The 13554-nt window shown below is 35.6% G+C and overlaps 1 protein-coding gene across 4 annotated transcripts in view; it reads right to left on the reverse strand.

Annotated features, from left to right (window-relative positions):
• Positions 1–381: 381 nt before the first annotated feature.
• IQUB (IQ motif and ubiquitin domain containing) overlaps positions 382–13554 on the reverse strand; it is a 54181-nt gene continuing 41008 nt past the window's right edge. For 3 of the 4 annotated variants that reach the window (XM_046670102.1, XM_046670101.1, XM_046670103.1), the window contains 4 exons: positions 11144–11320; positions 6881–7129; positions 5992–6177; positions 382–2172 (listed from right to left, as the gene is read on the reverse strand). In XM_046670102.1, the coding sequence (XP_046526058.1) occupies positions 1993–2172; positions 5992–6177; positions 6881–7129; positions 11144–11320 (792 nt within the window). In that variant the 3' untranslated portion in view covers positions 382–1992. The remainder of the gene's footprint in view (positions 2173–5991; positions 6178–6880; positions 7130–11143; positions 11321–13554) is intronic. The other variant, XM_046670104.1, reaches the window with a different exon arrangement.

The following is a 13554-nucleotide window of genomic DNA, read 5'->3' on the forward strand; positions in this document are numbered from 1 at the left end:
AGTTGACTTTATTAGGGAGAGTCTCTCTGCTGTTGAGCTGTCTTTCCCGCTTTGTGGTTATTCTCCCGGTCCTGAATTAAGGTGCTACCCCCTTTCATATATGATGCAATTGTTCTGGTTTGTCCACCCCCGTCAGTTGTATTCCACAAGTCTTCCATTACTATAGGGAAATGCTATCTACTAGTCAGTTGATTCACCCCTAGAGCAAGAGAGGAATTCTCAACTTCCCTTATTTGCCCCTCTCTGACTATTTCCCCCTCACTGTCTGCCACCCAGCCCTTCCTTCTCTGAACTAGGAGATTCTCCTGAACTGCCTAGTGAGAATCTGGTTATTTACATTCCAGTGTAAACACACTTCTCTCTGTGTTAAATTGTTATCAGTGGTCAGAATGGTCCCCAATCAATTCTCATCTGTAATTTATTGTTTAGAAAGTTCCCAGAACATCCGAATTGTCCACGTTAACTTGAAAATAACAGCAGCTTATAGCACTTCCCTCCTCGATGTTTAGTTCCTTAAAAGTAATCGCCATGTGCCATGCTTTTGCCAAGTAAAAAAACTGTAGACATCCTAGAAAACAAGTTGTTAAAATGTTGGCAAATATTTATGTAGAATAAATATTAACATTTAGATTGAATTCCTTGATCACTAAACTTGACAGAACAGCTTCATTAATTGGTGATTGGAATTAGAAGAAAAGTTATATATATCTCTGTATATGCACTCTATACATGTATATATACATGAACATATATAATTCTGGGGGGGGGCTGTGAAATAGTGCTACTTGAATTACAGATCTACACTTTTAATTCTCTCTTGCTGGATATATTCTATTTAGCCATCCAGATCCACTCTGCCCCTTATTTCTGCTCTCTGTCCCAAAGCTGTATGAATTATGTCAACAGACTTCTATTTCTTCTGCTTTCCTTTTGGGTTCTGCCAGTGGGAAACCCAAGCAGGAGACTAGGCTGGCTGTTCCAGTAGGAGTTGGTCACTGATCCTCTCAATCATCTTCTTTACACTCCCTTTCTCTGTTCCTATACCTCTCCCCTCCCAGGTTCATTTAAGACTAGGGGTAGAGATGGCTTATCCAGCACCAACCCTGGGTCCGTGCCCTATTTCTTTAGTTTCCCAACACACTGCCCACACTTTATAAGTCCCTTGTAAATAAACTCTTCTTGAATTTTCCTGTTTTGAGGGCACCATTTCCTATTAAGACTGACTCACACACCCTTGTTTATCATTGTAGATCCCTGATATGCATGTGGTCAAGGTTATTCCTTTGGTTTATTGGGGAAAGGGATTGTTATCGTTTACTCGACCAAGTTTATTCTTCCTATGGAGTTTCATCATTGCCCTACTGGGAGTTTTTCTCCCATAGGATAAAAGATAGTTCTACTGTTGACCCTGTTTTCCAGCACGGAATGCACTTGTTTATTTGTTTATAAACAGTTTCAGTTATTTTATTGGGATTTGAGAAGGATGGAAGGTGAAAGTAGAAGATAAAAAGTGAAGATTCAAATCCCCATATTAAAACCTAGCATCTTTTATGCTACCTGTAAAGATTTTCAAGACGGAGAATTCTATATTTCCTCCCATCCATAAACTGACTATTCCCCTATAACTGCATTTTATCTAAAATAAATTTCTTGAGCTGAAAATTAAACCGACCTTTTGTTTGTCTATTGATTTTAATTATAACGCACTTGAAATTTTAAAAAATTTTAATGTGAAAATATGTAAAAATAAAATGTTCACTTTCCTTTAAAACATTAATTTCAGTAACAAAATTATATCTCAATTTAATACTAACTGTTTAACAATAAAGCATTTATATAGGGATGTTTTCTCTTCACACTACTTATGATATTATGAAAGACAATTAAAATCAATAAAAAGATAAAATTCTATTTCCACATTGTGTGATCTCTGTATTACTCTGTTAGCAGTAAACAAAAATGTGGATCATCAAACAAATGCCCCCGGGTCTTCTAAGGACCGGGCCCCTGGGCTTTTATAATCTTAGGTGTTGTTTCTGGGTGATATTTCTTCCTGATCGCATCTATTTCACCGTCAGGTATACATGAAGCCAGCAGTGGAATTTGAGAAAAATAGTTCTTAGCCAGGATATGCTTGTGTTTGATCTTGTGAATAAACAAGGGTTCATATCCCTGAAAAGAAAAGAAAATCAAATCAAATTCTATTAAAAGTCACAGATATATTTTGCCAAGTAAAAACACTTTCATGCCTCCATGCCTTTGCTCATCAGTTCTTTCAGCCAGAATACATTTCTCCCACTTTGTCTCTCACCCTTTGGGGCTCAGTTCCTCTGATGCTTTAACCTGGAAACTTTTCCTGATTCGCCATGTGACCTCTCTGAGTCCAAACTAACCCCTCCTTCTTCCATACTTGCAAGCATTTTTATGTATTTTAATTGTAATGTTTAGTTCATTCTGCCTTAAATTTCACTATCTTCTTGAGAGTCTCTTCCATGATAAGGAAAACTCCTTGAAGACTCAAACTGGGTCTTTTTCATATATGTGTCTCTTGGCACCATAAGGAAGATACTCAATCGATATTTTTGAATGAATGTACTTGTCACTTTGGTTCTCTTTCAATCTGTTTTAATACTGATGCAATTACCAATTTGAATTTTTTTTCTAAAATTGGTCCTTCCCTCCATTTCTCCAGAGTTCAAGACAAAGATCACAGTGGTGTTGTGACAACGAAACTTCTCTTTGGTCACCTTCTTACTACCTTAGATTCCCACATTGTAAGTCCCTGCACTGTTTCCTCTTCTCTTCTTAACAGAAAATAACCTTCCTGCCTTTATCAAGTCTTCATGCCTTTCCATTTTCATTTGTTCTTAATTAATTTTTAGGCTTCTTGTCTCGCCACAGCTATAACAGTACTTGGAACTTTCTCTGTTATGTAGCATTGCGACATTATAAAATCATCTGTTTTCTACTAAGAGCAGCAGAGTGCTAGTTACCAATCCAATATTCATTCTCTCTTCCATTCACGTTTAGAGGCCTGATTTTGTATAGGGCACAGATTTTGTATTTTGTGACATGCTCAGCTTTCCTCACTTTTATTCTAGCTAGAGGTGGCTATGTGACAAGTTTCTGGCCATATACATACATACATATATATAACAGAAGTCACTGGATAAAGCTTACAGGAAAGCTTTTTGAAAGTGAGACGACTCACCTTGACAGGTGCTTGACAGCACCTTTTGGTGTTTGTCATACCTGGGAGGTAGATAGAATGCAGGAGATGAAGCAGCTATTTTATCTCTAAGAGTCCACAAATGTGAGGATGAAAGCCAAAGGTTAAATACAGCTGAGGGAAAAGTTAGGGGGCCTGGGTTTCTGAGAGCATTATGGAGCTACCCTACTGGCCCCATACTGCCAACCTCTGGACTTCTTGTTATATAAGGAAACTAAACCCACATTTGGTGAAGTCATTATAAACTACTTAGTCTGTGATTTGCTGCTCAACTTGAATGCACCTGAAACATGAAAATTGTGTTCATTACATTTCCTTGTTTTTCTCAAGAACTTAGCCTAGCATCTGGCACACTCAAAAGTAAATTCTGGTTGAATTAATAAATACCATCTATTCTGTTTATTAATCTTAATTGACCCTTCTTTTCAACCAAATCACAAATACTTTTACCTCCTCCTAAAAGTTGTTTTCTAAAAGTAAGACATCCCCTCACTAAAGATCCCTCATAGTGTCGAATCAAAGGTAAAGAAAACCCTGGAGAAAAGCAGTCAAAGGATATGATATTCTCACAGAAAGGATTAGGTAGGAGTATCCTGGGATTATTTTAAAGTTTCTTCTCTATAGACAAATTTACCAGGTCAAATACTCACCCTTTGCACTAATCTAACTTTGTTTCACCATTTCTTAACCCATATTTCATTGAAAAAAAACTAACATATTCCTGCTATGCAACATTAAATTATACATATACAAGACTTTAAAAGTTTTCAAAGTGTCTTTACAGAACCCAAAAGTAACCATTAAAGATGAGATAAGCATATCATGGTACATACAGTCAAAGGAACAAGAAGCAAGTCTTAAAGAATAATATAATATGGAAAGATATCCAGCATCTATTATCCCCTTTTGTATATTATTCCCTTTTTATAGATGAGAAAACCAGGTCACTGAGACATTGATAAACTTGCTCACCTTCTCCCAGCTCATAAGTGACAGAGCCAGAATTCAAAGTCAGGGTTGCTCTGATCCTCTATACTGCTTCCATGTTTTCAGCTAAGTTTTATAAAAATGTATGAAGCAAAGAGGTCAGGTCTTACTGTCCTGCAGGTTGTTAGTGATTGAAATGGGGAAACACTGGGTCAGGCCCCTGACTTTAAACCCACTATTGTTCCTACTTTGGCCAATGTGCACACCATGAAAAATTGATCTGCCTCATTTATAGTTCAGAGAACACAAGTCTTTTTCCAGGCTTTTCCTATAACTTGTGCATGATTGCAGGGAGTCAAGATTATTTTAATTTTTGAGTATGCTTTTACAAACTGAGAAAGCAAATATCTCTGTGCATTAGGGAAATTCTGGAAATGCTTTAACTTGATGCAAGACATAAACTCTTCTTTAACGAGGCTGAATATTAATACTTAAAAGATGACACTAGCCCAAAACCATAAAAAAGGCCATTTTGTCTTAGTTTGTCTGGTTGAGAACTTTAGCTCTATTTACAGAGATTCAGTAAAGTCGGCATCCTGAAATTAGGAATGCATGTGAATAGAACATTTAATTTGAGACTGGAGTAACTTGATTAAATACACAAAGGGAGTTGTGTGGATTAATTGAGGAAGCAGTGGAATATCAGCTTTGGGAATGAACTTCAGTCCCACTATGGGTCCTGGATGAAATGATATTGCTAGTATTGGCTAGGCTTCCAGTGATGAAATATTTATGAGGCAGCTTAGTTTACTAAATATAATATTTAACATAGCTTCAATTTCTTGCTGCCCTTTCGTGCAATCCCTCGAGTGAAATTTTTCTTAGCCTGGCTTCTACTGGAAAATTATTCAAAACAACTAAAAATTTAACTAGTTTTTCCCCTTTACACCTTCCCCCTGCCCAGGAAAAACACAGGCAGGGAATAGCACTATTCAAAATGACGATTTGAAGTCATTTCTTTCTTTTCTCTTAACTGACATCTTGCATGGAATTTAAAGGTAGAGCAATTTAATTAATAGAAGGCACAGAATCAGTAACAGCTCTTGGGATCCTGGGCTTGCTTGGTATAAATGGAGTTCTCTGGGAACTCACCAGGGAAGCCTCAATTCTGTTCATCAAAATGTTCTCAAGATTGCATCTTGTAAGTTACTGAAATTAAATGGTATTCAATTTTAGCATTTTTTCCCCACCCCTAGTTATTTGGAAGCAAATGAAAAATAGAGCCTCGGAACTATACCCCATCGGTATGACTGCCATCTAGAGCACAAAATTTATTTGAGAATTTAGTGTGCTAATAGGCAGACTCATGATGACTAATCAAAGGACGGATTCTATGTTCCAAAATACCTATCTGGTGTTAATATTCATTTATTCTTTCAACAAATACTTATTAAACCCCTAGTCTGTGACAGGAACTGCTGCAGGTATTGGAGATATAGACATCAACAAGCTAAATGAAGTCCCTCCTCTCATGGAACGTGATGTGGAACTAACCCGCTTGAACTTGCTATCATTAGGAAAGAATGGTGTCACGTTCAGGGACTTGGAAGACCTTCAGATCTCTTATCTTTCCTTTTTATGTGCCTTAGTTTCCTTTTAATTTTAATCTCTGCCATACATACCATTCACATATTTTGTTAGTGGTATCCACGGATTCTCTATTAATCCAATGGGAGTATTTAAATTATGCATGGAATGTATTAAAAGGTAGTCAAATTCTTGCTATTAATTCCAATGATTAAATTAATTTCCCAGATAAATTTTGACTTTCTTACCTGTTCAATACTTGTTAGCCTGAGATGAGCAGCACCTTCATCTTTGGTAAGAAGAATGCAGTTCCAGGGGGACCACTCCAAGGACTTATCCCACCGGACCATGACCAGATCATTGAGATTGGTCCAGGCACTGAGGACTGACTGGGACGCCCAGATGTTCTCGGTCAGGTACTGAATATCTTGTAGCTGCATGTCAAAACAAGTTTCAAAAATAATGTTTTCTTCTAAACATAAAATTTCTTTAAGATCATTACATTACTTGAGGAAATATATTGAGTATATTTTTTTAAACAGAAACATTATTTCTGAGGTTTTCAGAGGAACATAGCTCCTTATTTTTCACCAAATTTCTGCCCAATCTTCGTGGCATTCTGCCCAAACAATGTTACCAGTCTCACAGTCATGACTGCGTCTTTACCGCAGAGTAAGCTGTATATGTTTCTTCCAGTACGATCATTTTACCTTACATTTATACAGTATTCAGTACTTTTCAAAATTTATTAGTAAGGATCATCTTATCCTCAGGGTTATTGTTGGTCATTTTATTCCATTTTACAAATGAGGAGATTGAAATTTAATAAAGGGTGAGCAATTTGCTTAACGTTATTAAAAAGACTTGTTTTAATGACAAAAGAGGGAAAGGCAGGAAATGAAATAGTTGTTTAAAAACTTTTTTTATTTAAACCATATTAGCTAAAACTCTTGAAATGACTTTTTATCACAAAGTCTGCATATATAAACTTAAAATGGCCAGAAGGGAAGCGTCACAAAATACAAGCAGAGAAAAAAGAACCATTATTTTAAAAGGTTTGGGTGGGAAAGCAGGAATTTTGTCTGTAAAATCAGAGGAAAAATTTCATCCTTGATTGGCAACCCTTACTGATCATACCTGCATGAGGAAAGCAATTTTAGAATCATCTTCATAATCAGCTTCTGAATAGTAGAGCCGTTGAAGCAAACATTTGTATTTCAGAAATGACTCCCGTTGTCGAGTCTCGTTGTCAAGGTTAATGCAGTGACGGCAGCGGTATATGCGTCGTGAAGTGGATGATACAGCAAACTCAGTAGAAGGCAAATAGAGCTGGCAACTGTGGCAAAAGTAAATCTTCTTATAAAACTTCATTGGGTCTTGAGGGGCCTTATTAGTTAAAAATAAAAAAAAAAAAAAAGGAAAGAAAGGTATAAAAGTCAGGCCAAATACTACCCAAGAGGAGCTAACCAACAGAACAAATACTAAACAACTTATCGTAGAATGAGATAAAAAGTTTGTTAAGTTCTAAAGTCATATTTTTCCCTTACCTTCCTATTCTATACAAAATTTAAATTTTAAGCAGTATTCCTTTACCTTGTCAAAATATTAAAAATCTCTATTATTCATCAACCTTCAGATACATGTGGTAAAATCACCTAGAAAATTGACTGAAAAAAATTAGTAGGTAGAGGCTTTGGGTTGCAAAACAGTAAGAAAACTCTCCAAGTGCTTTGGTACTTATTTTTAAGAAGAATTTAGATTTTTGGTGCTATGCTACATTAATTATTCTTACAGGCAATAGCTAGCTTCACATATAAATAAAAGTCCACTGAACCAAATGTTGTTCTTATTTCATTCATCTTAACAATAAATTTGGATTGGCTCATGATCAGTTTTCAAAACTTGAAACTTTTCATCATACGGTAGTTCTATTTTTAATTTTTTGAGAAACCTCCATACTGTTTTCCACAATGGTGGTACCAATTAACATTTCCACATAGTGCATAACGATTCCCTTTTTTCCACATCCTCACCAATACTTGCTACCTTTTGTCTTTTTGATAAAAGCCATTCTAACCCTTGTGAGGTGTTATCTTATTGTGGGTTTTTTTGGTAAAGACTGGCACCTGAGCTAACATCTGATACCAATCTTTTTTTAATTTATTTTTCTTCTTCTCCCCCAAACCCCTCAGTACATAATTGTATATTCTAGTTGTAGGTCTTTCTGGTTGTGCTGTGTGGGACACCACCTCAGCATGGCTTGATGAGGGGTGCTACGTTCCCGCCCAGTATCCAAACTGGCAAAACGTTGGACTGCCAAAGTGGAGCACATGAACTTAACCACTCGACCACTGGGCTGGCCCCATCTCACTGTGGTTTTGATTTGCATTTCCCTGACGATTAGTGATATTGAGCACTTTTTCATGTACATGTTGGCCTTCTGTATGTCTTCTTTTGGAAAATGTTTATTCAGGCCCTTTCCCATTTTTAAATTGGGTTAAAATTGCTTTTGAGTTGTATGAATTCCTTGTAATTTTTTAGATATTAACCTAACAGATACATGGTTTGCAAGTATTTTCTCCCATTCTGTATACTGTCTTTCATTTTGTTGATTGTTCCCTTTGCTGTGCAGAAGCTTTTTAGTTTGATGCAATCCTCTTTGTCTATTTTTGCCTTTGTTGCCTTTGCTTTTGGTGTCATGACCAAAAACTCCTTGCCAAGACCAATATAAAGAAGCTCTTTCTCTGTTTTTTTCTAGTAGTTTTACAGTTTTAGGTCTTTCATTTAAGTCTTCAATCCCTTTTCAGTTGATTTTTGTATGTAGTGTGAGATAGGGCTCCGATTTCATCTTTTTGCATGTGGCTGCCCAGTTTTCCCAACACCATTTATTGAACAGACTATCCTTTCTCCATTGTATATTCTTGGCTCCTTTGTCAAATATTAGCTGACCATATATGTGTGGGTTTATTTCTAGACTCTCTATTCTGTTCCATTGATCTATGTGTCTCTTTTTATGCCAGTACCATGCTGTTGTGATTACTATGGCTTTGTAATATAGTTTGAAATCAGGAAGCACGATGCCTCTTTGTTCTTCTTTCTAAAGGTTGCTTTGGCTACTCAGGGCCTTCTGTGGTTCCATATAAATTTTAAGATTTTTTTTTCTATTTCTATGAAAAATGGTATTAGAATTTTGATACGGATTGCATTAAATCTGTAGATCAGTTTGGGTAGTATGGACATTTTAGCAATATTAACTCTTCCAAGAAGATTTCTTAAATACAAAAAAAACCCAAAAAACCACCAAAAGCATGATCCGTTTTAAAAATGGATAAGTTTAACTTCATCAAAATCAAAAACTTCTGCTCTATAAAAGATACCGTTAAGAGAATGAAAAGACAAGCCACAGACTGAGAGAAAATATTTGTAAATCATATATCTTAAAAAGGATTTACAGGTTAAACATAAAAAGAATTCTCACAACTCAATAATGGGAAAATAGCCCAACTAAAAAAAGGGGTAGAGAGTGTGTTGGTAAAAGACAAGTGCAGGCACTTCACCAAAAAGATATATGGATGGTAAAAAAGTGCATGAAAAGATGCTTAATATTATTAGTCATTAGGAAAATGCAGATTAAAATATAATGGGATACTACTACACACCTAACAGAATTCCAAAATTAAAATAAAAACTGACAATACAACGTGACAAAGATTCAGAGCAGCTGGAATTCTCACACATTGCAGATGGGGATGCGACATGGTACAGCCAGTTTGGAAAAAAAGTTTGGCAGTGTCTTACAGAGGTAAATACACATTTATCATATAACTAAACTGTTCCACTTCCAATGTATTTAATGCAAAATAATCAATTTACACAAAAATGCACAATGAAGTGTTTGTAGCAACTTTATTCACAAAAGCCCAAAACTCTAAACAACTCAATGTCCTTCAACCATGAATGCATAAACAAACTCCGGTACATCCAGACCATAAAAATATTTCTCAGTTATAACAACAAACTACTGATACACTCAAGAATGTGGGTGAATCTCAAATGCAATATGCTAAATGAAGACTACATTATGGCCTCAAAAGACTATATATAGAATGATTCCATTTATCTGACATTCTGGGTTAGGTAAAACTATAGAAATAAGACGCAGGTCAGTGTTTGCCAAAGGGTTTGGGAGCCAGGGGAAGGGGTGATTACAAAGTAACGAGAATTTGGGGGAGGTGATAAGACTATTTTTTATCTTGATTGTGCTGTTGGTTACATGACTCTCTGTATGTATCAAAACTCACCAAAAATAGTGAATTTTACCAAAGGTAAATTTAAAAAGTGAATAAAATCGTATAATGCTATGTGAACGTGTAGAATATGAAATTCTATTATATTACTGCAAACATAAGAACTGAATAAGTCTATAGAAAAGGACTAGAGGGTAGCTGGGACAAATGAAATATTGATTTGAATAAGAAATAATATAATGGACAACTTAATATTCTCTTGCAATACAATTAAGTTTAAAAAATTCATTAAAAAAGAAAAATATAAAAATTAAACAATTTTTATTTTTCTATAAGTTTTGACTAAATACTGAGATTTTGTTTATGTCAAAAAAGCAAAATAGATGCTTAGTCAGCCTCTTAAAAATTATAATTCTAAAAATAATCATTGGAATAAAACACTATTTAGAATTCTTTAGTAAACTTCCCCAAAACTTTACTAAAAATGTTTTAAATAGTTCTGCACAGTGAGAAGGCAATAAGGCGCTTATCTTGACCTTAGAGAGCAAAATCTCCACAGAAACCTAAGCATGTTGGAGTGGGTGAAGGTAGTTTAGTTCAAATACATGTTACTTTTGAAATTCTCTCAGGATATCTACATGGGTCTGTTGAGTAATAAATATAACCATGTGGTAAGTATCATAAGGGAACACAAATAAGGTGCATGTAGGATCTCAGAATGAAGAGTTTACCTGTCTTTGCGGTCTCGTGAAGGAGAGGACATGTAATTTGAGTCTTAGGAAATGAACAGGAGTTCGCTGGGTAAAGCTAGGGGACAGTATTCCAGATAGAAGCAACAGTACGTGAGTACGTGCAAAAGCACGATGGTGTGAGAGATCATGACACATTCAACATAGTGCAATACTAAACTGAAAATTTGGCTCAGAGATGAGGAAAGAATTCAAGGTTGGAAATACAGACACAGAAAAAGTTAAGTGAGTAAGTTTAATTTATAAACATAAAAAATAATCATTCAAAGGAGATTTCCACCAATAAGATGGTCTTCCACTTGGACCCCAAGTAAAGTATTAAAAGAAAATATGAATATACTTCAATTTACTATAGCACATACTAGAATTTTGAGAAAGAAGTTCGAGAAAAAAAAGTAGAGTACCTTAAGGTGTCTTGCAACTTCTGGATTAAACAGAGGCGTTTTGATGTAATGAAAAAAGAGTGTTGCAATTCTTTTCCTGAGTCCTTCAAGGTTTTGATGTTTGACTCCTCTCATCATAAGGTCAACCTCTCTGTCAATCAATTCTAAAATTTCCTGAGTCAGTTTACAGTCATGTTCCTATATAAAATACAAAAATATTCAGTATAGAATTTTAAAAATTACTAAGTTTGGGGGCCAGACCCATGGCTGAGTGGTTAAGTTCATGCGCTCCGCTTTGGCAGCCCAGGGTTTCACCAGTTTGGATCCTTGGCATGGACCTAGCACTGCTCATCAAGCCATGGTGAGGCAGAATCTCACATAGCAGAGCCAGAAGGACCCATAACTAGAAGAAGTAAGTATACAATGGGGGGGCGGGGGGGGATTTAGGGAGAAAAAAAAAAGGAAGATTGGCAACAGATGTTAGCTCAGGGACAATCTTTAAAAAAAAAAACTACTAAGTTAGTTTTTTAAATTATCACCCAAACAAACTGAAAACTAGACTCCAGCATAAATGAAACATCACTGATAGGAGTAAAAATTGGCAAAACTAACTTGGAAAAAAATTAGATTTATCTAGTAATTGTCTAGTACAGTTTAAGATATGCATAGTCTACAACCCAGCCATTCTATGCTTAAGTGCTTTATAGAAATGTGCACGTGGAGTCATTGTTCACATAGCCCCAAATCAGAAACAACCGAATATCCATAAATGAGTTGATTACACAAATAAGTGATGGCTTATGCATACATAGGAATATTATCTAATGTATGGAAATGAATGAACTACAGCTACACACAATAACAAGCTTAAATCTTACAAATTACTGTTGGGCAAAAGAAGCAAGGCACCAAAATAATACATACAGTATCATTCCATTTAAATGAAATCCAAAATAAGCAACACTACGCCATATTATTTAGAATGTGTACAGAGGTGGTACACTACGAAGAAAAATCAAGGAAATGACTACCATGAAAGTCAGTATGGTAGTTCCAGGGGAGGAGAGGGCGAATTGCCATTACGAAGTGGGACACCAGCAATGTTTGCAATATCCTGTTTGGGGGCCAAAGGGTGGTTACGTGGTTGGTAGCTTTGTATTTACTAAACTGCACATATATATTTTATATATATTTTCTGCATGTTTATATAATTCACGATAATTTTTAATAAAGTAGCAGAAACAAGTGTGGTTGAATAAGAAAGCCCAGGTAAGAGCTAGGTTATTAAGGTAAAAGGATTTATAAGTAACAAAATAGAAGTTACTATAACTGCCCAACAGAAGACCACAACAAACACAGTTTGAGTGAAAGAGTCAGAAGGTAAAGTCAGTCACTAAAATAATGCTCTTCTGTACTTTTTAATACATACTTGTTATAGCTAATTCAAGAGTCTGCATCAGTGGTCCTTGACCCCGAAGGCAAATAAGAAGGACATGAGGGAGATTTTAACATTGCCCTCACAGTTGAGGATCTAATTTAAATGCTCTGAAATGGGGCCTAGAAAACATTCCTCTACATTTATTTTCATATTCTCTCTCTCTCACCCTGTATGTCTGTCTGTCTGTCTCTCTTTCAAGCTCTCTAGATAATTCTACCTGTACTCAGGTTTAAGATTCTCTAGTCTGTATTATTAATTGTCATCAAAATGATATCTCTTATTTATTGAGGGCTCCCTGTTTGTAAGCACTGAGACATATAGATTATATTTTTTAATTTATATTTTATATATACTTATACATGTACGTATATACACATACATATATATTTATACCCTCAAAGCAACTAATTTTACAAATGGTGAAACTGCTTTTCAGAAATATGAAATAACTTATCTAAGGTTGCACAGCCATAAATGAATAGAGCCAGAATTTGAGTAATGCTTAAAGGCCTTATCTCCTACCAAAGTATTGTTAAATAAATGTACATGTGACTATATTAGGTTAAACATATTGTTTAAGATATGCACAATTTATCTTTTATGAGCCATCCTTTGGCTTTTAAATTAACCACCTAGTGGTCCTAATTATGTCAGGTAAGAGCATTTCTACTGTATTCCCTACCTGCACTCTCTTTTTTCCAATCTGCTCTTTTTACTGCCCTCTACAGATACCAAGTTTACTTCCTACCTCTGGATCTACCACTTCTCCCTCTTCCTATCTATCTTTATCTTCCAAGGCTAGTTACCACACAAATACCTTTGAAGAGGTAGTCCAGAACAAAGGCAGTCAATGCCTCTGTTCTCAAGATAGGCAGAAATGTGCGAGACCTATGGAGACTCACCTCTCAACAAGAACCATTTACTCAACTATTTAATATGCCTTAAGAATTTTGTGTGTCTTGTCTTGTTTCTTCTTGACAGAAGAACTTAGGAG

The sequence above is a fragment of the Equus quagga genome, chromosome 8, assembly GCF_021613505.1.
Source record: "Equus quagga isolate Etosha38 chromosome 8, UCLA_HA_Equagga_1.0, whole genome shotgun sequence".
In the NCBI taxonomy this organism is placed as follows: Eukaryota; Metazoa; Chordata; class Mammalia; order Perissodactyla; family Equidae; genus Equus; species Equus quagga.